Source organism: Bipolaris oryzae (genome assembly GCF_000523455.1).
Source record: "Bipolaris oryzae ATCC 44560 unplaced genomic scaffold scaffold_8, whole genome shotgun sequence".
NCBI classification, from domain to species: domain Eukaryota; kingdom Fungi; phylum Ascomycota; class Dothideomycetes; order Pleosporales; family Pleosporaceae; genus Bipolaris; species Bipolaris oryzae.
The window spans coordinates 106062-129213 of record NW_006911284.1 but is presented as its reverse complement, the minus strand read 5'-3'; the positions used below and the strand labels follow the sequence as shown (position 1 = coordinate 129213).

The 23152-nt window shown below is 51.5% G+C and overlaps 10 protein-coding genes across 10 annotated transcripts; 4 read left to right on the top strand and 6 right to left on the bottom strand.

Moving 5' to 3' along the window:
• Window positions 1-487: 487 nt before the first annotated feature.
• COCMIDRAFT_82903 (uncharacterized protein) lies at window positions 488-4326 on the bottom strand (the record flags this gene model as incomplete). Its single annotated transcript, XM_007685257.1, has 2 exons — window positions 488-3637; window positions 3703-4326. 2 exons carry the CDS (start codon window positions 4324-4326, stop codon window positions 488-490), a joined length of 3774 nt encoding a protein of 1257 aa, XP_007683447.1.
• A 1057-nt stretch (window positions 4327-5383) lies between these two features.
• Window positions 5384-6522, bottom strand: COCMIDRAFT_22381 (uncharacterized protein; the record flags this gene model as incomplete). Its single annotated transcript, XM_007685198.1, has 3 exons — window positions 5384-5607; window positions 5702-5893; window positions 6255-6522. 3 exons carry the CDS (start codon window positions 6520-6522, stop codon window positions 5384-5386), a joined length of 684 nt encoding a protein of 227 aa, XP_007683388.1.
• Window positions 6523-7704: 1182 nt separating this feature from the next.
• COCMIDRAFT_83100 (uncharacterized protein) lies at window positions 7705-7990 on the bottom strand (the record flags this gene model as incomplete). Its single annotated transcript, XM_007685256.1, has 2 exons — window positions 7705-7864; window positions 7929-7990. 2 exons carry the CDS (start codon window positions 7988-7990, stop codon window positions 7705-7707), a joined length of 222 nt encoding a protein of 73 aa, XP_007683446.1.
• A 2444-nt stretch (window positions 7991-10434) lies between these two features.
• On the top strand, window positions 10435-11108 carry COCMIDRAFT_22380 (uncharacterized protein; the record flags this gene model as incomplete). Its single annotated transcript, XM_007685197.1, has 3 exons — window positions 10435-10508; window positions 10560-10737; window positions 10998-11108. The coding sequence occupies 3 exons, from the start codon at window positions 10435-10437 to the stop codon at window positions 11106-11108; spliced, it is 363 nt and encodes a 120-aa protein (XP_007683387.1).
• Window positions 11109-15041: 3933 nt separating this feature from the next.
• COCMIDRAFT_83108 (uncharacterized protein) lies at window positions 15042-15440 on the top strand (the record flags this gene model as incomplete). The annotated part of the gene is made up of 2 exons (XM_007685255.1): window positions 15042-15169; window positions 15212-15440. 2 exons carry the CDS (start codon window positions 15042-15044, stop codon window positions 15438-15440), a joined length of 357 nt encoding a protein of 118 aa, XP_007683445.1.
• A 99-nt stretch (window positions 15441-15539) lies between these two features.
• On the bottom strand, window positions 15540-16397 carry COCMIDRAFT_83033 (uncharacterized protein; the record flags this gene model as incomplete). Its single annotated transcript, XM_007685254.1, has 3 exons — window positions 15540-15654; window positions 15702-16201; window positions 16284-16397. The coding sequence occupies 3 exons, from the start codon at window positions 16395-16397 to the stop codon at window positions 15540-15542; spliced, it is 729 nt and encodes a 242-aa protein (XP_007683444.1).
• A 178-nt stretch (window positions 16398-16575) lies between these two features.
• On the top strand, window positions 16576-18435 carry COCMIDRAFT_32615 (glycosyltransferase family 59 protein; the record flags this gene model as incomplete). Its single annotated transcript, XM_007685223.1, has 5 exons — window positions 16576-16686; window positions 16732-16817; window positions 16871-17415; window positions 17469-17606; window positions 17654-18435. The coding sequence occupies 5 exons, from the start codon at window positions 16576-16578 to the stop codon at window positions 18433-18435; spliced, it is 1662 nt and encodes a 553-aa protein (XP_007683413.1).
• Window positions 18436-18996: 561 nt separating this feature from the next.
• Window positions 18997-19453, bottom strand: COCMIDRAFT_82988 (uncharacterized protein; the record flags this gene model as incomplete). Its single annotated transcript, XM_007685253.1, has 2 exons — window positions 18997-19355; window positions 19420-19453. 2 exons carry the CDS (start codon window positions 19451-19453, stop codon window positions 18997-18999), a joined length of 393 nt encoding a protein of 130 aa, XP_007683443.1.
• Window positions 19454-20019: 566 nt separating this feature from the next.
• Window positions 20020-20622, top strand: COCMIDRAFT_1235 (uncharacterized protein; the record flags this gene model as incomplete). Its single annotated transcript, XM_007685177.1, has 4 exons — window positions 20020-20025; window positions 20085-20132; window positions 20200-20274; window positions 20338-20622. 4 exons carry the CDS (start codon window positions 20020-20022, stop codon window positions 20620-20622), a joined length of 414 nt encoding a protein of 137 aa, XP_007683367.1.
• A 697-nt stretch (window positions 20623-21319) lies between these two features.
• On the bottom strand, window positions 21320-22525 carry COCMIDRAFT_1234 (uncharacterized protein; the record flags this gene model as incomplete). Its single annotated transcript, XM_007685176.1, has 2 exons — window positions 21320-21873; window positions 22237-22525. 2 exons carry the CDS (start codon window positions 22523-22525, stop codon window positions 21320-21322), a joined length of 843 nt encoding a protein of 280 aa, XP_007683366.1.
• Between the last annotated feature and the right edge of the window lie 627 nt (window positions 22526-23152).

Sequence of the window (23152 nt, the reverse complement as noted above, 5' to 3'; positions counted from 1 at the left end):
CTTCTGAGGCCAGACACCACAGCTATAGGAAAACCCCTTTTCTCTTCCTGCATCTCCTGTTGTGATGCTTTTCCCCTACCATCACACTGATAGGCCGTTTGCTACGATAGCGGAATCTTCTCTCTTTTCAACGCCGAAAACCCAAGTTATTACAGGCTTTTCCAAGTCCAAATGGTTATGCAAAATGTAAGAAATATTGAGCAGATGATTGTAGTCTGCCACCAAAAAAAGACAATTGCCACCCAAAAAGAAAATCGCTGAAGTGGTATAAAACAGACAAAAGAAACTACGGCATTGGTATCGTGAGTGCCCGAGGCATGACGGACGAGAATAAAAGAAACAAAAACGCAAAAAAAAACAAGAAGATTAACGTATGTGAATCAAAAGTGCCAGCCGGTATACATGTGAGTACCGAACCAATCTGGGGGAGGAGACCAGAGAGTAAGGCTCACAAAAGAAAACACGCGATGAAGCGAAGTAAACAAGTCTAGGAACCTTTGAGGTTCGATGTTGAGAAGTTGAAGTTGAGGAACTCGAATTTGTCCTTCGAGGTGGTTCGGCTTTCAGTTGAAAAGATGCTCTGGGCACTGTTGTCAATGGATGGCGAACCCCTTGTGGAATGCGGTGTGTCGCGCGGTTCGAGAAGTAATGAACGACGGTAGTAGTTTTGAACGTTGGCTTGGTCGCTCGCACGCATCCGTTGTATCTGGCTATCCATCCAGTCTTGCATTTCTGGGACGGCGGCTAGCCGATAGGGAACTTGGAACGACTGCAGTTGGGAGATGATCTTCGCAGTCTTCATGTGCTTGTCGAAATTGATAACAGAAACGCTATCAGACCCAGGGTCACCAGGGAGCTGTCGCGTAGTACCGTTACCGACATCGATGAATGTGAGATCTGTGAGGTAGATGCCGACGAAAGGAATACATGGTGCCATGTGATCTTGAAGACGCTGTCGCAGTACCGCGTAGTTACGTCCAACATCGGTGATTGCTTTCAACTCGTTCAAGCGAGCCTTGGTCTTCGTTGACACAAGGTCCCACGTCCGCTTGAGACGCATGATCATGGAAGAGTTGAGGGAGCAGATGATGGCCATGAGCGAGTCATAGTTGTGCAGCTCCAAGCACTTGGCTGCAATCTTAACCCACTGCTTGATGATGACTGCTCGCTTCTTGGCATCTTCAAGTTGCAGAATGGTATCGGCAACCAGGTTTGCCAGGTCGGTCGAAAGAGTTGACATTGCCTTGACGTTGTGTGCCTTGGAATCCTTCTTCTTGGTCCATTCGAGAGCAAGAAGCTCTTCTGGTTGAATGGCGCAAAAGAGCTTCGATTCAATAATGGTAAACTGTCTGGCAAGCTCCAAAGGATCAAAATCCATGATGCTGCATTGTGCTTTTCCTTCTTTGCTGGCCCGGAGAGCATTGAGTTGGCTCTTGCTAACGAGCGGCGTTGGAACGTTGCTGTCGGCGGGTGTAAATGTGGCATTCGAGGCACTAGTCTTACCAATCGACGACACCAAGCGAGGTACAAGGGCTCCGGCCCTCACTTCGGTTACTTTGGATGTCAATTCCGCTAGTCGTTTGCCGGCACCAGGTATAGCAGTTCGGAGTTTTCCATTCGCAAATGCCAAGATGACGTCCAGGGCGGCACAATCGGTGTCGCTTGACCAGTGGCTTTCAAGCCAGCCCTTGAAAACATTGTAAACTCGAAGACGGACCGGTACACCCACAGTTTGACTATTGCCAATATAGTCGAAACGGTCAATCAGGCATTGTGCAAGTTCAGTCGGTGTGGTGAAAAGGCGGAAGGTGAGATAGAAGGCATTGACAAAGACAATGTCTGGTGTGGACTCGTACGTCGTCAGCTGCTCTACCAGGGCTGGGAGCGAACCGCCTGAGATCTGGCCATCCTTGTTGTAAACTAGCTCGTGCACGTACGATGTCTCCAACAGGTGCTCCTCGCCAGCAGCAGCATCCTCGTTGGCCAGCTGCTGAAGCTCAGAGCAACTGCCAACGCTGCTGACCAAGGTTTGACAGCTTTGTTTCTTGGAAGGCGAGTGGTCTGGCGTAGTAGCACGGGTCGAGACAAGAGACTCGGCACTCACGGAGCCGCCTCGTGCACTGGAGTGATAGGTACTGGCGCTGTCGGTGACAGATGCGATGACGCTTTCAGCATTCAAAGAGCCAGGGAGGCTTTCTTGAGTAGCGCTTGCAGGACTCTCAGCCGACTCAGACAATGTGGATGGATTCAGTACCGGGGTGGGCACAGCGTCGAGAGGCGGCAGAGATGCACGGGACGATCTGAAGGATACGGCAGTTGGGCTTTCGACAATGACTGGCTGAAGAGTTGGTTGCAGGCTGATCCTTTGTTTTTCAATGGGCGAAGGGAGTGGCACTTCAGGCAAAGGCTTCGATTCAGAGACAACAGGTGGGAGAGGCTTCTCAAGCTTCTCAGGCTCCTCAGGCTCCTCGGTTGGCGGTGCTGGCAGTGGCTTGTTGGTCTCCATGACAGTTTCGTTGGGCTTGGGTGAGGCAGGCCTCTCAACTGTTGGTTGCTGTTGCTCACTGGGGCTGGGTTCCTGGAATATCGATTTCTCTAGTCCCAAACCAGCAGCCTCAGTTTCAAACTCAAAATCACCAATCCTCTCAATCACAACCCTAGCCTTGGTGACACAGTCACCAGCGGCCCGTACGCAGCTTGTGGCAGCCTTGACAATCTGCTTTCCAGCATCTGGCGCCACGACTTCTTCGCCCTCTGCATCTGCCTGGATAAACATGTCCTTGGTAGCTTGCACAAGTTCGGTCAGACGGGCGTACATGGCGTCTCGTGCTTCTTCGAGCGGGTTAGACCTTCGCGAGTCGCGTTCCCATACTTCCTCAACAACTGTGAGGAGTTGTTTACAAGCAACGACGGAGTTTTTGGTGGTCTGGGCTAGCTCGTCCGAAGAGCGCGATTGCAGGTGCAAGCCGATAAAAGAGCCAATAAAGCCCAAAAAAGCGTCATGAGCAGTGTTGAGTTTCTCGGAAGCAAGCTTTCCCCTGTGCGCATTGAATGACTTGCGCGTGTACGACAAGCGGTGTGTCATAGAGGTGCGTTTCGACTGAAATCCGGATTGAGAATGTAGTATTGATGATTGAACAGAATCTGCTTCAGAGGGTAGGGAAAAGGCAACGGACAGGCGGCTGAGGTTTCGCGATGATTGGGTGGATCCAGTATACCAGTCGTCCTGTGTCGATCCACTGGCTTGTGTGACTGGGGAATCGCAAGTATTCGCCGAGGCACTATCGTCGGTCGATGGGGCCGATGTTGTAATTGGTTCCACTGCAGCGTCCGAAGGCGGGGTGAGTGGTCGGTTGTCCACATCATCTAGCTCAAACAGTGACAGAGAGACGGCATCTGTTGTCCAGATGTCAAGAAAACGAACTGCCCTGGTGACGAGCTTGAACGATTTGAACACAAGCTCATCCATGTGCTCAAATACGGGGAGAGGTAGCTCGTTTGATTGCAAAGCCTCCTGGAAGGACTTTGCTGTCTTTACGAGGGTAGAGAGATCGCCCAACAGGGCTTTGCGCATACGACGCAAACCTACATGGGCCAGAACAAGCCGCGAGTCTTTCTGTAGACACTCAGTCCTTTCCTGATAAGAATTAGCAGGAGGTTCAAAGATGAAAAATGCGGATGCACTGAATGAACCGGACTTACAAGGAAAAGTCGTACGCCGACGATCATGCCTCGGACGTAGTCTTGTCTCGAAAAGGCGACCAGATCGCCATTCTCTCCGTCGCGGACAAGATCCCAGATGTATGTGAGAGCAGTCAGCAGATTTCGAATAATGGGATGGTCATAAGGTTCGCAGTAGTTGGTCGGGAGCCATCCACGGGCGCCTGAGGCCAACAACGTGCCATCGGCCCATCCATTTGGATGAACGGAATGGACGAGGATGACATCGCCCTGGTTAATGGCTACGGTGATGGAAGACTCGTCCGTCGACGATGATGAAACGGTCGAGGTTGGGTTGTAGTGATAAAAGGCGCGAAGATAGTTGTGAAATTGGGGTTGTTGTAGTTGTTGTTGTTGTTGTTGTTGTTGTTGTTGCTGTGATTGGTGTGGGGCCATGGCCTCGGTCGAACACTTTGGGGTCAATGGAGGCGACATGTGTTTTTGCGAGTGGCTTCCAAGAGTGCCCCTTGAGGATGACTGTCGACTATGGCCGCGGATGGCGGTACGAGAGCGTGACCTGCTAGGTGACTTGTGAATGTTCAAGGGTGCAACAAGTGCACTGGATCGCTTGTCCATGTTTTCTTGTTGGTGGTTGGGGGACGCCATGTCGAAAGCGAGGCGAAATAGTCCTAGGAAAGGTCGCTAACTAGGCGCTGTACGTGCATACATGTGTAGCTAGCATTTGGTAGACGGGCCTGGTGTATGTAAAACGAGAGGTGTGGAACGTTGGCAGTGTACTTGTTGTTGACTGGTTAATACAATGTTGGATAGAAGCAGGAGTGAGAGACGACGACAATGGTGTGAGGAGAGCCCAAGCAGGCAAGTGGAGCAGGAGATGGGGGGTGGGGGAGGGGGGGGGAGTTAGGCAAACGGAAAGTGACATACCCGATGTGACAGCAACTAGCGCGCTGTGAATGTAAAGAGGGTGAGGATGAAGCAGAGCGTGACAGATGTTGCAGTGAATGGAAATGGGTGGGCGAATGGGCCAGTGGTGTTGATGTTTGCCGGGAAAATGGCAATAGTGAATTAGGCGGGCGGGTAGAAAGCTGGGACGGGGTGTGTTTCCGGGAGACAGAAGGTGGCACAGGGCAATTGTGGGTGAAAGGGTGGAAGGAGCGAGTAGAAGAAGCTCAGACGCGGTCTGTCTCTCGTCGAGGCGTGCAGGCGTGCAGGCGTGCAGGCGTTTGAGAGGGGGGGGTGTGTGTGGTTGCGGTTGCTGTGGAGGGGCAGGAGCCAGTGCTTGAAGAGAGGGTGTAGGGCTCTATCTTGTAATGGCGATTGCGGCGCGGAGCAGGAAAGAAGCAGAGGATTAGGATTGCAAGGGTCGGCCTGACTGTCGAGGTTGTTTGCAGGGGGAGGGCTGGGGCGGCGGCGGCTCCTTCCAACGGTTCGTTTGCGAGGCAGGCGCACTGCAGGCCAGGGAAGGAGCGACTGGAAAAGAAAGCAAGGGCACGGGCGGAGGGAGCTGTGCAGGCAGGAGCAGCCGGCTGAGGGGGCAATTGGCACGACGGGCAGGGAGAGGCTGAGGCTGCAGAGACGGAGGGTCGTCGAGGCTGGACAGACTGGCTGGGCGTGTGTTATTATCACATCACGATGGAATCCTTGGGCCAGGCTGGTGCTGCTGTGCAAAAAGATTCATGAATAGCAGGACAGGGGTGGACTGTCAGTGGTGCAGGGGTGCAAGGCCAGGGTCAAGGAGCGTTGGCGGGCGGCGGCGTTGCTCCCCATGCCCTGTGAGTGCACGGCGTGAAGCTGATTCGCGGCGCGGCGGCCGTGCAGTGCTAGGGGAGCAGCCCGTGGGTTGTCCCCGGCATTTCTCCCTGCCACTGGCGCTGGTGCAGCTGTGCTTTGGCCGTCGACGTTGGGGGACACTGCTCTCTGCGACTACTATGCATCCACACACACACATACATACACACATACCCATTCACCCAGCCGACGACACCCCCCCCGGGCCGGGATAGCGATAACATGCACATACACTTGTCCATCCATCCATCCATCCATCCACCCACCCACCCATTACCACCACCACCACATCCATATCTGCTCCCACGACTGACTCCCACGCCCACGCCCGCGCCTGCGCCCACGTCCGCCTTCACCACGACCCGCGGCGGCAATGACAGGCTTGGGCTGCGCGGCGTACAATAGCGCAAGAGGCCCAAATCCACTGCTGCCGCCCGCTAGCATCGCTGGTGGCCGTCGTGTGAGCCAAATCTCCGCCAGCAACGGTACTACGCGTCTGGCGTCGCCTCCGCCCTCGTCCCCCCCGTGCGTGGTGCGGTACGGTGCTGTGACGTGCCCGTCGCACGCCCAGCCCTCGACGTGCAAGGCGCACACGCACACGCACACGCTCACGCACAATCGGGTGCGGTGCAGTGGCTTGCATCAAGCCCCGCTTAGCCCAGGGCACCTGTGCAGACGCGACCGAGGGCCTGCAGCAACAGGCCTGCCCAAAGCCCCACTGCGAATCCACCTCCCCCAGTCGCAGACTCGAGGGCCTGGAATTGGCAGCATGAGCCTGCACCTACAGCCCACAGCTAAGATCATCCCGCGCCGAATGCGTCCCTCTATGCCCGAGAGGGCAATTTCCGGCGGCCCACGCTCCCCGGTTGCCACGGCCGTTGCTCCATCCCACCATCCACCATCCACGTTCATCTCGACCACATGGCTGTCCTGTACATTCGCAGTAGTACGCCCTCTAGTATAGCACTGCTGCTGCATCCTGCTGCTGCTACCGCTGCCGTCGTCGATTCCCCGGCCGGCCCGATGGCACGCGAGCACACCAACTGACGGCATGGCGTCTGCACCGTGTGCCTTGCTACTGCTGCAACTGCTGCAACTGCTGTAACTGCGGCTGCTAGAGCCCTGCTACTGCAGTGCTACCATCCTCTTACTGCTCTTGGTCTTGCTTCCAAACTGCCACACGATATATAATGCCGTCCGCGCACACGTCATGCTCGACCCGGCACCCGATGCTCCAGACCCCGGCACCCCACTAGCATCAATGCGTCCTCTCGCAGTACTTGGAGCAATCTAGTACCGTGACGACGCTGGCCATCCTGCAGTCCACGACGCCCATTGGACTGTATTTCCCTGTGTTACTACGCTTCATGGTGGCTTTCAAAACTATCCTGCCAAGAACCACCCCATTTTGCTGTCGTATCCATACCATACTAACGGGCCCAACAACTAAGCTTTCACATGCTTCAGCTCTGTTACATAATGCCCATGATCACTGCACTGTTCAATCCGCTCAACAACATACTGGCAATAACGTTAAGTTTGCAACACCCACAGTATATAGCACAATCGCGTCGTCATCCATAAAGCTTCCGACGGCCGGACGTGTGAGGTTGGACCTAAACTCGCACTACTATACATATGTACCATAGGCTGCGTTTGCAAATAACCCGCGACATGGCCGACCAAGAAAAAATATTGACAGCCCTCTTGGCATCATCATGACGACGCTATGTTCCTAGCGTCCATCTGCGAGTAGAAATCTGCATTTGACGGACTCGTCTCCGTTCGTATATCGCCAGATGCCTCTCTGTCTTGCTCTCCCCTTCCTCCTCCCCCCCACAGCCCGTGGGGAATCTACCCGCAACCCGACTTGCTTTTACGAGCTGCAAACTTGATCAACAGTGCATGCTAGCGCTATTTCGCCATGCAGGTACTTCCAGCTATGTGCACACCAGCCTCATTCTATACTTCGCCATCGTAATCCGTATCTGACCTATACAACGTACGGCACTAGCCAATCGCTCAACAATTGCCCCACTACCCTACCTGGCAGCCAATATGCCATTCAGCGCCATGGCTTTGGATCGGCAGATATGCAGCAGGATGTCTTTACACACTCCACCCGCCTGGGTAAAATAAATGACATTTAGTGTCACTTGATGTGTCTTTCCAAAACCACAGCCCAGATGCCTCATTGGCCGACTGGCGCTTTTTGACACTGGTAGCGTATGACAGTCAGGCATAGACTTCGAGTGGCATGCTGGCGATCTTGACACCCGACATAGCCCGGTTGATGATCAGGAACCAAAGTAGTATCGTATCGTAGTACGCCACAAAAGAGGCCCAGTTTCCGTGTAAACAAAGATCGTCGTCGAAGCGCGCTGATCTCCTCCCTCTGTGGATATGGGGGGGGCTAGTGCAAGTGCCCCTATCTCTCTGAAGCGCCTTGATCGGCCTACTTTTGAGACGCATGGCACCCGGTGGCAACCCACTCCCGCTCATCGTTTAACAGCAATGACATTTCGCCATCATAAGTCTCTTTCAATGAGCCAATAACCAGCCAATTTGACCTCCTGTTGCGAACTCATCGTGCGGGTATCTCATTGACCAAAGCTAGTGACCCGTAGCGCGACTGCTATGAAAGCTACCAGCCGCGGGCACGCATTAGCTGCCGGCACTCGCATCGCCGACTTCATTGCCGATGGCTGCACAATTCGTGTGAGCCAAGTGGTCGCTCTAGATTTATCGCCATATTCTACTTACTTACTGCCACCCGCCAATCAAATTAACGCATGTTGAAGTTTTTCATGCTTGGCCCAGGGTTTTTACGAGGCGAACCCGACATGCTAAAGCCCATACTCTTCGTCGGCCAACTTGCATTTCGGTAGGACCTCGATCTCCGTCGTATGGCTGTGCCACATCTTGTGTGCATGCAAGGCCGACGACGACCCGAGGGCGCGGGCCGGATTGTGGGTCTTCCAATGAACGGATCCTACTCTACTCCGACGCAATATTACCGAGGCTTGGGCACTGATATCTCCCTGCCCCATGGTGACAGAGCGTCATGTGAACGACTTTGAATGCATGTTTGCGGCACAGAAAGGGCGGCACAGTCAGATATCTTTTCTCCGAGTAGTGCTCCATGTGCCGCAGCATATGCGGCTTCCCAGCTCTTATGCGCTCAGTTGCAAGACGAGGCGTTCATCCCCACATTAGTACTGGTTGTAGAGTTTTCCTGTTACAGTCATGAACAGTCATCTGTCATTGCGCTCCATACTTCACTGACGCCCGTCTCCAAGACCAAAAAAAACTTTATAGGCAATACAGACCCCAGCAGCAACAAAACAATACTCCATATATGTATACGGCAAGAATCTCGGGTTTGAGATATATGTGCTGTCCTCGCTGAGGTATTAAGTGGTAATCAAAGCCAAGGTGCTATTTTCGCAACGTTTCACTCGCTCAACAGGCGACTAGTTCAAGGGACCAGGCCAATTCCGATTCTTTGCCGCGCTCCATGGGATCGTCCTAAGCGACTCTCAAGACGCTACCTATATTACGTATGTGCTTAGCATTCAACCTCCTCTCGCATCACTAACGCTCCGTCCTGCATCTCATCGAGCCTCCCGGCTTCCGCGTGCCGCCTTTCTTCCCTGCGACAACGATGGCGTTAAAGTCGATCTTCAGTTGCAGTGCCCGCCTCTATACCAGCCCTGCTGAACATGGCTGATCTCTACTCCACATCTCGGAAGAGCACCCGGCTCTGTCTACTTGAAACTATCTTGCCAAATGATACGAGAGTCATTGCTCTTCACCATGGATTCAGTGCAGTTACGAGAGACAGGATTTTTCTCTCTCTTTACGTTGCAGATGTCACGCTTTCGCATGATGACAAATTTCATGCTACAATGTGCCTTTGCTGCGGCGTAGTTGCCAAAGCCCCCCAGCCCTTTCATTGCGCATCTGGACACTTGCAAAGTGGAACTCGCATCATGGATCCACAATCGTATCGGCTATCGACTCAATACAAAGGATATAAGTACAATAGTAACTGACTATAAACGCCACAATCCAACAGAAGGCAATACGAAAACTTTGACACATGTCGTGTCACCATGTACCTGCATATACGCATACATAGGTGCTGACAAGAGTCATTTGTAAAATAACATCCTGTATTTTCGATTCGGCCAATATGCAACTTCCGGTCTTTGATGCCCCACCTCAAACAGACAAGAAGCTTGTACGATTCTGCCCATAATTCAGCAAGTGCAACAACAACAACAACAACAACAACAATATCAATCATCATGAAAACAAGTCTTGTCTACAAGTCTTTTTTGGAGTGGCGACTCAGAGTTGTGTGTACGTACTCATGGCTCTGATGATTCCCTGCTTCCCATGTCATCCGTTTACCAAGTCCACGTTTCACCATTCCCAATTGAGCCGGTAATAAGGATGCCCTCCGTCTCTCCGCCATTCGCGGAAAATCATTATCGCTGCCAACACCTTTCGAGTAGACGACGAAGCAACCTCGAATTTCGGGGCCTACCCACATGTTCGAACGCGGCACATGTAGCTGGTATCAGATCATTCTCAAGGCGTATGGGATTTGTCTCACATTCTTCCTTTTCCTGGACGAAACCTGCTCAAAATGGCAAGATAGCTAAACAACGTCGATGGCTGCTATTGCCACCCTGGTAGGTTATTGCAGATGGAAAAAGTGCAAGAGCATGGGATGGGGAAGCTAAATCCTGATCTGCGGTGGGGATTGCACTTTTGGTGTTGAAGCATTTCCTTTAGTTGAGCCGCTTGGGAGGAGAAAGAAAGAGCACACTTCACCGCACGGTATCATGGTAATTGGTTGCGACAAAAGCAAACAGGTGATCTGCTGGGTAAACGGTCAAGGATTGATTTTTCTGGACGAAGTTGCATGCATATCCTTTTGTCTTTCGGAGCTTGGCCATGCGCAGCGATCTGCTTTTGGAAAGAAGCAATACGTCGCAATGCCGGGCCGATATGCAAGAACCGCTGAAAAGGTACGTTCGACTCCACAGCATCACCTGAACGATTGACTTTGTTTTGTCCAGATCTCTCGATTCTTCGTCGCGCCCTGCCCAACGCGATGTAACTTTGATTGCACTATCGGTCGAGTTTCAGAAATGCAGTACAAAAGCAATCTCGAGTCCATCCGGCCCCACCATAGCACACTGCATTCCAAAGTTTAAGTGTTTTGTATCAGTCCTCCAAGTCGATTACAAAAAGTCGGTATGTAAAGGGTAATGGATCATTTCCGTAGTATTGCTCCTCCGCGGGCTTGGAATTAAGAATACAGGGACAAGAAACTCATGACAATTTTCTTCACTGCCGTTGTCGTCATAGCAGTTGTCCTCATACACGGACTGCAGCAGTTGTCTTAGACATGCCAGGACCTTCCCTGTTTGTCAGAGTAGAGCTGTAACAACTCGATTACTGGTTAAGGAACCGCAACTACTTGCCGAATTAGCTACTGTACCTACCCTCTTTAGACCAGCTCGCAATATCACCAATCAGCTCCCATGACAAAGGCACCATGGTACCTCGCCGACTTCCACACCACGACCCGCAGTGATCTTCCACATAACATACTACAACCTTGATAACTATGCTCCCACGCCGAGTCACGACTTTTGTTTGTATCCCGCGCGTGTGTACTACTTATATACAACTCAACTGCCGTACAATGGCTCTTTTTCTAGGGTATCCCAGTCGTCTGTTCCATCCTTGACTCGAGACACACAGCTGTCCTCGCCATGGCAGCTTCTCGTTTTCAAACCCCAAATACCAATACACAGCCAGTACAGCATCACAGTGCGTTTGCGTTTGCGACCTAACGATTATGTCGCTTGCATCTTGAACTAGGTACCTATATCCCCCCTCACTATATCCGAATCTTCAGCCTCATCGCTTAGGAAGGACAATGCCGCTGTCTTACCTATCTCGACTCACAATCCCGGCTTCCGCAAGCCCACACGACTCACTTGCCTTCCTGTCGTCATACGCAACGGGAAAGATACATATGCATTTGTCACAGAAGATTCAGCGTCCCACATTGCGAATCTTCTCCATGACTTCACTACACCGACATAGTAGCTTCGCGTTCCTCATCCCCGGCACATGAATACTACAAGAGGCAACAAAACCGTAGTAAAAATGCAAACATGCCATGGACCAATGAAAAATCTTCCCGAATATAAAATAAAATCAAGGCTGCTTTCCGATGCAAGCATATGATTTTTCAATCTCTCCCTTGGATCTTCCTGTCCACGTTCGTGCACCCAACTCGCAGCCGGGAACACCGGGCATGACTGCCACCCAACCAGAGAGAGCGGAATAGCGGGAGTGAGACGGAAAGAGAACGAGCACCCTCGCCCGTTGCGAGTTACCGGACTCTTGCTACCGGTGGCCCCAACAAAGTTACCGTGTTGGATGCTTATCCAAACCTTGATCATCGACATCAGACCATGGACCATGGGCTTAGCCACGCGTCAGACGGGATCGCTGATGGGGCTGCCGCTGTTTGCACAGTGGTCAAGGGTTTGTACATGGTGGCGAGTCAGTCGGCTTTTGACCTGACAAGGGATATGCTTGCGGAGTTTGGGTTACTTGCCTTGCTGGAAGCCGACCGTACGATATATCGATAAGGGTGGATTATGGTGTTGGTTTGCTACCGCGTATGGCTAGCAAGTAGGTAAGTGAGTGATAGAGCGCGTGGGCAGGTTCTTGAGGGACCTGGTGACATGATAGTAGGTGTGTATCTACGATATTCAACCACTACTATCATGACTACTACTCGCACCAACATACAAGCATACCTACTTTATTTTCCCACCCTGTATACCTATTTTGTACAAACCTTCCCTGGTTCTTCTATCGTCCACGTCCATCATCACATCCCCCCCCCACCTCCTGCTTCTCTCCTCAACGTGCGCGGCAGGATCAATCACAAACTCACCGAAATATCACCGATGGCGTCCCATTCACCCACTTGGTATTGTTTTCGCTCCTTGGTTCTCACTCTCTACATTGATTATCGGCTGGAAACTTCTTGGGATCGGCAGGCCTCCTTGTCCTTGTCCGTATCCACATCCACATCCACGTGGATTTCTTCGCCCACTGGTCTCCCGCGCCTCGCCTCGCGTCCCCTAACCCCCCGAGCACTTTTGCTTTGGCCTCGTTACGACTCAACCGCCTTTAGCCCTGCAACGCAGCTATAGGCAATACCACATATGAACTTTAATTCTTGCGCACACATGGTTCGAGAATCTTGCCGCGCCGGGCATGTACATGTCTGTGTATACAGACACACACACACATATATATATATATATATGTGTAGGTGCGTAAAGTTTGCCATGTCATTGCTTGGCCTGTACTTGAGCGATTGTGCCTTTATTCCTCGCTTTCCGTTACAATTCGAGACTGCAGTACACGCACACATACACGCACACACTTTCTCTCTATTCTCACTAAGAAGAAAAAGGAATAGAGTATGGCTGTTCATGTTCTCAGCGCGGGAAGGTACGTAAAACAATGTTTGCACTATCGCCTCCACATCCGCCACTGCAACGCCAAACTCGTGGAGACAAAGTCTATATCATGCTGTTTTCTTCTTACCTCTTTCATTTTGGATAGGATGGCAGACTCAGCAATGCTGTGATGAAAAATAGTTGATGCTTGATCTATCTGTCCAGCTAGAATCGATTCCGTCATCACTTCAGCCATCATTCTCATCGTTACCGTCATCGATGCCCCTTGTATCGCCTATCCAGCTGACCACCGGCTACACACCCGCGAACCCAAAGCGACCATTAACGTATTACTATTTTGCAGCACACTTCCGCATCGTATCAGGCATAGGTGTTGACAAGAAAGTTCACGAGAGACATAAACATGCAAAACAAACTTCATCCGCTCTGTCAGCAAGTCCGTCTGACTGTCTATATCATATGAAGATATAATTTGAAACAGGATATAGTGGTATTGTAAGCTTATGTGCATGGCGGAAAAGCTCCCTCCTCAAAGGGTTGAAGAAGACCAAAGTTAATAAAGTTAAATAGATTGTTAATATCTCTTCCTGTTCGAGGCGAGATGTGATTGCCATAGACTCGATATTACCAACTATTTATTTTTGGACAAATCTGGGGAAGCGAAATGTTAACGACTCACACCTCGTGAATGAATTGACTTTCAATAGTCTCACTCGCAAAAAAAGAAAAGAAAAACAGAATGGAAAAAAGCAGTAAAATCCCACTATTTTGGCCTTTTATACGAACATTCCGTCGTACATGCGCGGCACCTCTCGTGTCGCGCTTCTTGGCAACCTAACAACTCAGTTCAACCTAACATGCTACGTATCTCCCACGCATCCCCCCCAACTCAATTCTCCAAGACCCTTCCCCCTAAAAAAATCTAGACACAGAAAAACCCGCCACCAATCACTCCACCGATTTCAGAAATCCAAGCCTACTAACACGGAGACCAGAACCCCCCCGTCCTTTCGGCTCTCAAATACCGTAACTAGCGCTTACAAGACCAGCAGATTGCATGCGCGCGTGTGTTTGTGTGTGCGTGTGTGTCTCCAACATACGCTCGTCCTTCCTTCCCTGAATCTCCCCCCCCCCATCCCCCCATCATCCCTTCTCTTTCAAAAGATGACGCGAACAACAAGGGAAGCACAACCGAACAAAAAGAAACGCTGATCCGTCATGGGGGGAGGGGGGCCCCCGAAACTGGGCGTATCCTTGTCGTTTTGTCGTGAGCAATTGGTGAAGTTGGGTGACTACTTCGGAGTAAGTCAAAAGTCAAGTCAAGTAAAGTAGTTTGACAGGGGCGAGGGGGAGTTTTGCGCACATCACATCACATCACATTACGGGCGAAAAAGCAATGATTTGACACTTTGGCGTTTGGACTGGGGATGGTACAAGTAGTAAGTACGCTGTGTGTCTTAACGCTCTTGCTACTCTGCTCTGCTCTGCTTTGCTCTGCTCCGCTCGCTCGCGTCAACGCTGCAGCTCCGTTGTCCGGTGCGTGGTCCGTCCGAATGATGGGGAGGTAGGGGTAAGGGTGTAGGGGTGTAGGGGGTAGGGGGGGGGGAACGCTGGCTGGCCCTTTGGGGGGGACCTTCTAGAGACTGAGCACGCACCGAAGACCCACTTTTACGCCAACTTGGCTGCGGTTCGGCGATATTCAACTTGCATGAGTCGCAGGATATTGCGAGCTTTGTCTTGTCTGAGAGTATCAGGGTCCCTTAATTGGAGGGACAGAGAGGACATGCCATGTGGAGAATCGGGTGTGCGTTTTCCAGCCGTTTTGGCGATGGGCCTCGCTCGGTCAGTGGTGTGCCCGCGTCGTTGTGTGGGTCGCGTCAACGAACATGCTGGTGGGTGCCCGCTACTGGGGGGCATTGACGTGCTGCGTGTCAGACGCGGGTCCCTTGGTGGGATGATGGATAATTACATTTTGCTTGTGAGGGGTCCGTTGGCTATGAATTGACGGGGCCATTGGCCTCATTTTTTACGTATTTTATTACTATGAAGACTACGCTTGTTCCGTGCTTTCCGCTCCGCCTTGTGTTACATATATTCAAGGGATTACGACGTTTCTCATGGAACAAGTTGCTTGGTCATACGATCGTTGTACATATGTGCAACATCCAACGGTAGCTCTTTTGGGTGTGTGGGCCGATATTTTTTTGCTGCAGATCATCAATGGCCGCGACTTCGTGCTCTGAATCCAGTCATTCGATCAAAGACATAGCGCCCTTCCATGTGACCTTTTCCCTTGTCCGAACCACCTCGTCTTCGTCGAGCTATTTGTTATGCACCTTATATGAATGCATTGTTGAGTGTTCGACATTCGGTCACCTCGCCGATGTGGAAGGTTTCATGTCAAATATCACAGACGGGATCGCCAAAGATATTCGACCTTGATAGCGCATCAACAAGGCCCACGAGCGTTGTGTGGGCCTGTCCTCAGCATAGCGTAAGTTTGCTGTTTGACTCCTCCTCAATTGTGTGTTGAATCGGTCTTCATTGCATGTCCATTTCGTCATCATGGTAGTCAGCCGCGCCCGAGTATCCATTCTCCAGCTCTTCTCGATCCCGATCCTTGCGCTGCTGTTCTCGTGAAGCCGCGATCTTCCTGCTCCGGGTCAGCAAAATAGTATCATCCAGATACAATAGTGTACAAACCTTAACCCGTCAATCACTCCAGTGATGAATGATCTGCCCTCTCCTATCTCCATACCCCCAACACCATTCATCTTGAAGCCACCTCCTGCATCTAGCACGTCCACCCCGCTTCTTAATTTTGCCATGCGTACTTCCCTGAGTCCCCTCAATAGTTTTCGTACGTTGTCTGGGTCTTCAAAGTCATCCGAGGCTGTCTCCAACAACATCTCGCCTAGCTCGAGCCAGTGGTAAGGCAAAGCATCTGGTGCTCCATCTGCTGTCGAGTTGGACAAGAAGGGTGCAGAGATGGGTAGGGTATTGTTCGAGGGTTGCGGAGGTAGTCTTGGAGGTGGAGAGAAGGTCTCTGCATGGTCTGTTTCGTGCTCGAGGATTGCGGTAAGAGAGTGTGTATTCAGCCATGGTGGAGGAAGGATATTTGCGCGTCGTTGGCGTTTAAGCAGCAAGGCGAGCCATAGAGGCACGTTGGCTCTATGAGGAGGATTCAGAGGTCTTATAGGTCCCTATAGATTGATTAACACTATGGCACCATACGTGACGCAGTGTGAGAGGGTTAGTGGTGGGGTGTTGGAGGGGCATACGCACCCCAAGAAGCTCAAGACCCTCGAGTCTTTGGCGAGGTATGATGGTGACGAGCTCCATTTCACACAGGAATGCAATCTCTGGGGGCGTCAGCCCCGGTGGGAGAGGCAATGCCATGTTGCGACGCGTTGCCTTGCACCTTGAATTGCTGTCCTGGCTGAGTGAAGACGCGCCGCGGAAACTCGCCGTCTTGGGACTAGCTCGCTCAGGAACATCTGCATACAAACGATCTCACCGATACTCTCACTTCTCCCTGTGACCTTCTTCTTTTGTACCTTAAGCAGAGAGACCATCAATGGCTTCTTTACTTGAGGTGTGGTCCCTGCCGGGTACTCTTATATTCATCGTTTGTCTTACTGTCAATTGGACCGAATATGTGTCAAGTAAAGTGCCAAAGCCCTACCTTGTGAGTCTGCATTCCGGTGTGACAACAGACTACTGATGATGTCAGGATGAATTTTTTCATGTTCCGCAGGCCCAAAAGTATTGTGAGGGAGACTACTCATGGGACCCAAAGATTACCACCCCACCAGGCCTGTACGATGAACATGCGCAACCATCATGGGCAGATGAACTTACTGTTGGCTTAGATATCTGGTATCAAAAGTCTTCAAACCTTTGTTAGGCTGCGAAACCCGGTTCTTACGCATGCAAAATGCAGTTGCTCTATGCGCTATTCTTCCCATGAGCTACTTCATCCTACGCATACTACGGACTCGCAACAATTCAGGCAGACTTTCCACTAAGGACTCGACTCTCTTTACCGATGTTCACTCTGCCGTCAATATCGCTCTCTTTCCTCCACTCTTCTTCTTCTCTGGACTCTACTACACCGATGTAATGTCTACTCTGGTTGTATTATTCGCTTACACTACATATCTGGCCAGTCCGCAATCATCCTTGAGTCCTTCACATGCCGCCATTGTTCTTTTATCTGGGACCGTCGCCCTATTCTTTCGACAAACTAATATTTTCTGGGTTGCTGTCTTTCCGGCCGGCCTTGCCGTTGTAAATGCCCTGAAGGCTGATGGGCCCTCGACTGCCTCGAAGTCCAAAGACATTACAGAAATCTTGCATGACAGTTGGACCACAGGAAGGATTGTTGACCCTCCAGTACAGGATGCTGAGATTCAGGGTGAGCAGACCTATACTCGTTTGAGATGTATGACAGCGGCTGATAATTAATAGATGTCATCATCTTTCTAGCATCAGTTGTAGTTGCCGCTCTCAGCAAGCCCTTACTTGTGATCAAGGTCGCTGTACCGTACGCAATTATTCTAGTTCTCTTCGCAGGCTTCGTTGTTTGGAATGGCAGTGTTGTTCTAGGTAAGTTCTCAATACATGCCGGATTCAAAAGAAGCTGACACTAGTAGGTGATAAATCCGCACATACAGCCACGATAAACATGCCGCAAATGCTGTACATCTGGCCGTACTTTGCGTTCTTCTCCATCCCACTTCTGATAGGACCATGTCTTGGGTTCGTCGTCCGAGTACTGCCAAAGCAGGTCCAGGCAACTTGCGACAAAGCTTTGAACACTTCTACTTATAGACTCCCATCTCTCATCGCATCCAGTATGTTTATTACCTGGGCATTACTCGCAGTCCATTTCAACACCATTATTCACCCATATACCTTGGCCGACAACCGACACTACGTATTTTATGTGTTCAAAGTCCTCCGGCTATACCCAGTATTGAGATATATCGCAGTGCCAGTCTACTTCATCTGCGCATGGTCCATCATCAGTGCTCTTGCGACACCGAGAAGAGCTACCCGTTCAGGCAATGAAGGCACGTTAAAGGACAAAGGCAAAGCTGGTTCTCCTCCAGTCTTTGCAGATGATCAATCTTGTAGCGTCAGCTTCGTCGTCATATGGCTAGCTGCGACTACTTTATCCGTAGTCACAGCCCCTCTGGTTGAGCCGCGATACTTTATCATTCCTTGGGTCATCTGGCGGCTGCATGTTGCACGTCACACAACCCCAAACGTTGAAGTACTACCGTCATCGTTTTGGAAATCGGTACTCGACGTACGCATGGTTTTAGAAACCATCTGGCTGCTTGCCATCAACCTGGCCGTATCGTACATCTTCTTAAACTGGACATTCACATGGCCCAACGAGCCTGGTAATCTGCAGCGCTTCATCTGGTAGATTTGGCATATGTTATTGTATCAAGCACTTGTTGCTGCTGCAACAGCAGGATACATCAGTCAAAAAATTTATATGTAATTTTCCTTGTTATCGTGTTTTGTTGTATATTATCGACCATCTTGGCTGCCCAGTATTCAATCCCGATCCAGACCATACTTCCTCACACAAGCGATATGCTGAGATGCTAGAGGAATGCATATTTTGCGACGGGTCAACTTGAAGTAATGGATGAACGTATATTTGAGACAAAGGAAAACACGGTCCGCCATGTGCACCTAGAGATATGACAAAATACACTCGCATTGATCCATACTAATACAAAAATACACAACAATGATTCCAACTCCATACGAACAAAAAAAAGAAACGCCCATCTCTTTTTTTTGGTCCAAACTCCCCTCGTCTCCGACAAATCTTACACAACAGTGCGTGGTCCAACGAACCGGTCATGTTTTTCCTCGTTTTCTGACGCGTCATTCATTTTCTGGAACGATATTCTCGGTGCACCCGCAGACTTCCGCCCAAGATGACTTATACCCTCGATGCTTTAGTCACAGCACCCTAGTGCTTGCTGTGCTCATCGCCTCCCATGGTCAACCTCAGGACGAAGTTGACAATGACAGCAGCGAACAGAGCGATGGTGAGGATGGTGGGACCCAGCCTGTCATCGAAGCCGCCCTGGCCCCTCATCCTTATGCTCCTCGCGCGCCAGTGGAAGGTAAAGAGGGCGTAAATCATGGCCATCATGGCAACAAGGGTGAAGAGGCCCGCGGAGATTTTTCCAATCTTGTCGCCAAAGTTAAGGAGACCGATCGCGAGGCCTCCGAGGATGACAGTGAAGTTGAGCCATGAGAGGAAGGTACGCTCGTTGGCGAAGAAGACCTTGGGCTCGACGCGAGTAGGGAGCGCGATGCGCTTGCCTGGAAGAAGATTGTTAGAGGAATACTGTGGGCTAAAAGTTGGTTGGCAAGGACGCGAGCTTACCCGGCGCGGTCTGGAGGAGCGGTTGGGTAGACATGACGAAAGTGGATGATGTAGTAGTGCGCTACTGGTATATCGCAACAGAGAGCTGCTCGAGGGTTTCGTGTATGCGGCCTGGGTGTCAATGGGCGGGTGTCGTACAAAGCAAAAGTCTGCACAGCTCGAGCAGTTTCAGTCGAGAAGAAGAAAGAGGCAAGAAGAGTGGAAACGTGCGTCAGAAAGCATCAGAGCTTGTCTTCTGTTGCGGGTCGCGATGAACCCAGTAGCAGACCCATGCTTCCAAGCAAAGTCCAGCACGGCAGCCAATGGTGAGGCAGCATGTGCCCATGTGATAGCGACAGAATGCGCGTTGCTGATTGGCTGTCGTTGTCAGTGTCGGGGCACAGCTGGGGCGGTGCGGCAGCTGCAAGGGCAGGCCGCAAGAAAGCAACCACGTCGGCATACGGGCACTGACCTCGACGCTAGCTCTGCTGCCAAACACGTAAACACTCACTTATCGAAGCCTCATCACGCACCACTCTGCTATAGCCTCAGGCCCTGCCAATTCTGCCCTTTTGCACATCCCCTACTTGCATTCCTACAAACAACATCACCATCACCACCATGGCTGTCAGTATTCCCTGGTATAAGAACAGAGCGCAGAGCATCTTGCTAACCGACAGCGACAGTCTCATTCACCGCTCCCCACCGATGACCTCCAGCAGATTGCCAAAACGGTAAGCACTATCTCAAAACCAGCCATCCTGGGCATCAAAGACATCACAGACTGACAATGGCAACTAGGCCTGTGAGCAAGCTGTCGGATCTGCAACATCATACGACCACACCAAAGTAGGAGACTGGAATAGCGAGATTATTGTAGGTTCATCCTCAAGCAACGCAACCCTTAACACACAATGACTGACTCACATCCCCCTCCAGCAATACATTCTCAAGACCCTCATCAGCAAAACCACCCCCGCCGCCGACTCGTCAAACCCAGATGCTCCTTCGCAACCCGCCTACAAGTACATTGCCAACAGCACAGTGATCCAACACCACGGCAACTCGCCCGCAGAGATTGAGAAGCAGGGCCGCCGTGGCATGCACAGCGCTGTTGGTGCCTTCTGGAACAACGAGAAGGACGGAACATACACCTACAAGTGGGAGGCTGCCGACAGCAAGGGCATGGACATTGTCATCACCATTACCTGGATTGCCATCTAGAAAGCAACTCATAGAAAGCGTCATGGCAGGAATCGGTGGGCGATGTTGCATTTTCCCAGCGGAAGATTAGCTTTGCTGAAATCACTGGCTGTCGCAAAAAACAGGGGGTGAATGAAGTTGCTGGCTGCCTGTCTGACTTGGATACGCTGTCCGAGTGCTGTTTCCTTCTACATCTGCTTTTCCTCATGGCTAGTGGCGTTGAAAAGCTGAAGACAGCGAAATTGATACCTATTGCCTTTTGATTGTCCGTGCCTTTATAGTGAACAGTCCGTGGCTCTACCTTGTTGTGTTGCACAGTCCAACAACAGATCCTCTCGTACCGATCCCCTCGTTCCGCCGTGTCGTATCGTGTCGTGTCATACCGTGCGTGTTCAAGTGGAGCCCAGCGGGCACCTGCATGAATGACGTGCGTCGAGTGTTTGAACATGATATGTATTTGTGCGTAAATAGTCATCTTCTCGTTCCTTCATCCGCATCAATATCATCATGGCCACATGCATCCCGCACCCCGAATTCATCATTCCCACCCATCCCACCCCATGGAAGCGCAGTGCAACCCACATACACACACACAAAAGAACATCAGCCACCCAGGCGCAATCAAAGAGGTATATCAAAGCACTCACGTGCCAAACAGGATCAAGGACAAGGGAAACAAAAAAGCAAAACACAGCCAAACAGCTATCATCGAAATAGTTTAGGCCTCCACCTTTGGGCTCTTGGCCTGTGTTCCCACGCCGTCTGTGTGCGCAGAGCTACTCCGTCCAGTGGCCACCTGCCCCCGCTTGTTCATGAGCGCCTTGAGCTCTTCCGTTGTGCTCTTGCCGCCGCTCTTCTCCGTAATCAGGCTCTTCAACCACGCATTCTCCGTCTGCAGCTGCTCAATCGTGGCTTCGAGCTTGGCCACCTTCTCCTGTGCCTCCTTCTGCGACTGCTCGAGAGCCTGCTCACGCTGCTTCTTCTTGATGCGGAAGCGGGCGCTTGCGGCGGTGTTGCGGCGACGCTTGTCTTCTTCTGCGGCGATGCGAGCGTTCTCGTCGAGTGAATGCGGCATCACGGGCGCGACATTATCGAGCTTGCGCTTCTTGGATGCTTGGTCATAGCCTGGTGTGATTGGCGACAGTGATGAGTTGGGTGAGGCGAAGTCCGGGGCCAGCGGGTAGTGGTTGGGCTGACCGTGTGGCAGCGGCAGGGCCGGATCAAAGGCAGCATTGTTAGGAAAGTTGTTGAAGTCGGTAAAGGGGAAGTCGCCTACAAGCAGATCGAGGTCAGTCATGGCTCAACAAGACAGACCACAAGGCGGCATGTGGAGGGCGCAAGGTAAATGATCCGTTTCACGCAGCCCAAGCAGTGTTGCGTGCTTGAGACCATGCTTAGCAGCAGGGCTGCATAGAGACGCCGTCCGCTGACTGGTTAATTTGCATAGTGTGGGGGTTACAATGCAGGCAACACAGCATGGCGGGGTTGGGGTTGGCTTGTGTCTCTTCAACCTGCCATTGGACGGCGTGTTACAGACCACTATACGGCGGCTGCAGCGACCCTTCCTCGACGAGGGTCCAGCCCATTGCGACAGAAAATGACAATGTGAACAATAGCAACAAGACACACACGTACCGTTCAAGTTGAAATCCATGCTTGCGCTCGTAGCGGGTTGGAATCTCTCGGGACTCTTCAGCGGCCGTGACGACTGGTTGTCGAAATTGATATCGAAATTGCCTGCGTTTCCAAAGTCGGCGCTGGCGTGGCGGGCGTTGCTGACGTCGAAGAAGTCGGCGTTGAGGAAGTCAGAGAAGTCCTCTGCTGGCGCGGGATCGGCGAGCAGGTCCTGCTGGGGCGATGGCTGGTTGAGCGTCGCGATATACTGGGACACGTTGGGCCCTCGCTGCCCCTTGTAGGATGACATGAGCGTTTTGTGGTGTTTCCAGTCGAAATGGAGATGGGGAGGATGAAGTTGCTGGAGTCTGATCGATGCAACTGGGGGTGGGCTTCGGAGTGAGTTTTCGACGGCCAAACCCGTGTTGAGGGATAGCGGGTCCGATTGCGCTTTTGGCTCCGCTTTGTGCGAAATTGGGCGGCGGCCTTGGGATGGTGTTCCTTGCAGCGACCCGCTAGTTCTCGATGTATGCAAGAGTTTTCACGAGAAACTCTGTAAGATGCGCAAAAAGAAAAGAGAGAGCTGTATGTATGTGTGAGTGAGAGAGAGAGAATAGTGGTGACGTTTGATGATTGCCGAGATACGCAGGGCATTAGAGAACCTCCACAACCCCCCCGCGGAGGAATTTCTAGTCACTGTGTTAGGCGGTTGGAAAAATGGGCGCAGCCGGAGTATGGCCGAGAGAACCACCCCACGTGCGGGTTGAGCACCGCACTTCGGAATTAATTGCGACGCTCGTATATCCAAACCTAAAAGACACATGTACTACGCAACAGAGGAACACTCTTTTCGCATTTTGCGCGGCCATCTCATATTCTCATATCAACAGGCTTATACTGCCCTTTGCGCCCTTTTGTTGACTTGTTGGATTATTCA